The 2,489-nt window shown below is 55.7% G+C and overlaps 1 protein-coding gene across 3 annotated transcripts in view; it reads left to right on the top strand.

The window, feature by feature from the left end:
* TEAD2 (TEA domain transcription factor 2) overlaps window positions 1-2,489 on the top strand; it is a 14,554-nt gene that overhangs the window by 954 nt on the left and 11,111 nt on the right. For 2 of the 3 annotated variants that reach the window (XM_007463347.1, XM_007463348.1), the window contains exons 2-4: window positions 873-1,110; window positions 1,505-1,569; window positions 2,035-2,097. In XM_007463347.1, the coding sequence (XP_007463409.1) occupies window positions 879-1,110; window positions 1,505-1,569; window positions 2,035-2,097 (360 nt within the window). In that variant the 5' untranslated portion in view covers window positions 873-878. Of the gene's footprint in view, window positions 1-872; window positions 1,111-1,504; window positions 1,570-2,034; window positions 2,098-2,489 lie in introns of those variants that run through there. The other variant, XM_007463349.1, reaches the window with a different exon arrangement.

Genomic DNA, 2,489 nt, shown 5'->3' with positions numbered 1-2,489 from the left:
GGGGGGGGAGGGGGGAGAGGAAGGGGAGGGAAGGGGCGGGGCCGGGGGCCAGAGAGGAGGCGCCCTCGCTGGCCAGCCCCTCCCCTGATGGGGGTTGTGGGAAACTGGGGGAGGGGACGCCTGGGCCCTTTGTTCTGACTCTCCTGATGGCAGGGCGCCCCTGTCCCCCAGTCTGTGGTTCTGTAGGTTTTTCCTGGTCTTGGCTTGAGTTTGTGCCCTGAGTCTCTGTCCCCTTCCCTCTGGGTCTCTGTCCCCCGACACTGAGTCTCTGTTCCCTGTCTCTTGGTCTCTGTCCTCTCTCTCTAAGTCTCTGTCCCCCTCTCTCTGGATCTCCCCTCAGCCTTACTAGGGCCTGTGCCCCTCCTTCTTTTCTAGCAGCTGCTGCTCACATCCTGGCACCTGTTCTCGGGGTGGGACTGAGAAGATCTCACCCACGTCCCCCTTCCCTGCAACTAGGCTCTGACTCCTGTCTTCTTTAAACCAGTAATCCACACCCAAATTTTCAGCCCTCCTGGACCCTAGTCATTACTCTGGGGTCCTCAAGACTTCTTCACAATCCAGCCTCCCCTGAGAACACAGGAGAACGCTCTCAACCTAAGCTTCCCCAGAAATCCAGCCCCTTTCTCCTCCAGGACCCAGGAGTCCAGGCCCCCAGTCTCCTGCTTCCCTCAGATCCAGGAGTTCTGCCTGCAGCCCCCTCCTTTCTCAGACCCAGGGGTCCAGATCCCCGAAACTCTTCTCCCTCAGATCCAAGGGTCTGGGTGCCTCCAGCCTCCTCTCTCAGACCCAGCAGTCTGGACTTCTAGCCCACCCTGCTCTGAGGTCCCTCTGGGTAGGTCAGGGGAATGTTGCTGAACTCTGTGTTCCTCCAGGCCCAGATGGGGGAACCCCGGGCTGGGGCCCCCCTGGACGATGGCAGCGGCTGGACAGGAAGTGAGGAAGGAAGCGAGGAGGGCACTGGCGGCAGTGAGGGGGCGGGGGAAGACGGGGGCCCAGACGCAGAGGGTGTCTGGAGTCCAGACATCGAGCAGAGTTTCCAGGAGGCCCTGGCCATCTACCCACCCTGTGGCCGGCGGAAAATCATCCTGTCCGATGAAGGCAAGATGTATGGTGAGTCCAGCCCGCTCTTTTGCCTTAGCCCCCACTGGTTAATAAAAATATTAAGCAACACTGATGGACCTGTAAGCACAGTTCACATAAAAGCACATTGTATCCTCAGAATGACTCAGGTAGGAGTTAGCATCACCATTTGCACAAATGAGGAAACCAAGGCCCAGCAAGGCTAAATGATTTGCCTGAGGCCACAAAGAACCAGTATGTGGAGGAACTGGGATTTGAACCCAGGCAGCCTGGCTCCAAAGCCTGCAGTCATAATTCCTCTCCCTTACAGCCCCCGGCTTACTGTGGACCTCTGGGAAATGTTGCTTCTCTCTCCTCCCCTGGTGTCCTCTCTGTTGGGAAGTTCTGCTGAAGGTCTAACTCTGTTCCATCTTTGATTTTTCAGGTCGGAATGAACTGATTGCCCGCTACATCAAGCTGAGAACAGGGAAGACTCGAACTCGCAAACAGGTCTCAGGACTGCCTTGTGGGCTTCTGTTTGGAGTGGGCTTGTCTTGTCAGGGTCAGCCTACCAGCAGATTCACATTAGAGGAGAGGCTTGTTCATGTGTTTTTGTCTTTCCTTTTGGCCCCTTTGTTAGTACACTCTAACTGTGCCTATTTTGGTGTAGTTCTCTTAGCAGTTGCATGAGAACTAGAGGGTAAGACAGACCAGAAGAGCCAAAGAGAAAAGGATGGGGAAGAGAAATAAGACCCGGATTTGCTGGGTCTTGGGATGATCAGTAGTGTTAGTGAGAAAAGAATAGCCTTTATGGACACCTGTGTTCTGACGCTGCAAGACAGCTGGCACTTTCTATGTATTTGTCATCTTTCATGTTTCAGCAGCTCCATGGGACACCTGGAGGGCGGGAAGGGGTATGGGACGCAAGAGGTGAGTGGCTGTGGCCTGAATCTGCTTCTTTGTCACTCCCTTCAGGTCTCTAGTCATATCCAGGTTTTGGCCCGAAGGAAATCGAGGGAAATCCAGTCCAAGCTCAAGGTAGAGGTCAAAGGACTGTGGCAGACACCCTGAGAGGGAGGCAGAGACCTTGAGAGGGGGGATAGAGACCCAGAGAGAGGAGGACAGGGACCTGGGTGGAGGGAACAGAGACCCAGAGAGAGAGGGCAACAGAGGTCCAGAGAAAGAGGGAGAGACCCAGCCTGGGGGACAGAGACCCAGAGATGGGGACAGAGTCACACAGAGAGGTAGACAGATGGGGGTAGCAGAGACCCAAGGTGGGGGTTAGTGGCCCAGCAAGGGGGTGAATAGAGACCCTGGGTAGGAAAAGTGTCATAGAGAGAGGGGGACCGAGATTTAGCTTAGGACAGGCAAGAAGGTTGGGTCGTTGGGCCTATCCTCTGACTACTGCTGTCTTCACCCTCCCTCCCCTC

Source organism: Lipotes vexillifer, unplaced genomic scaffold (genome assembly GCF_000442215.2).
Source record: "Lipotes vexillifer unplaced genomic scaffold, Lipotes_vexillifer_v1.1 scaffold802, whole genome shotgun sequence".
In the NCBI taxonomy this organism is placed as follows: domain Eukaryota; kingdom Metazoa; phylum Chordata; class Mammalia; order Artiodactyla; family Lipotidae; genus Lipotes; species Lipotes vexillifer.
The sequence above is the reverse complement of the archived record's forward strand: the minus strand, read 5'-3'. Positions and strand labels throughout refer to the sequence as shown.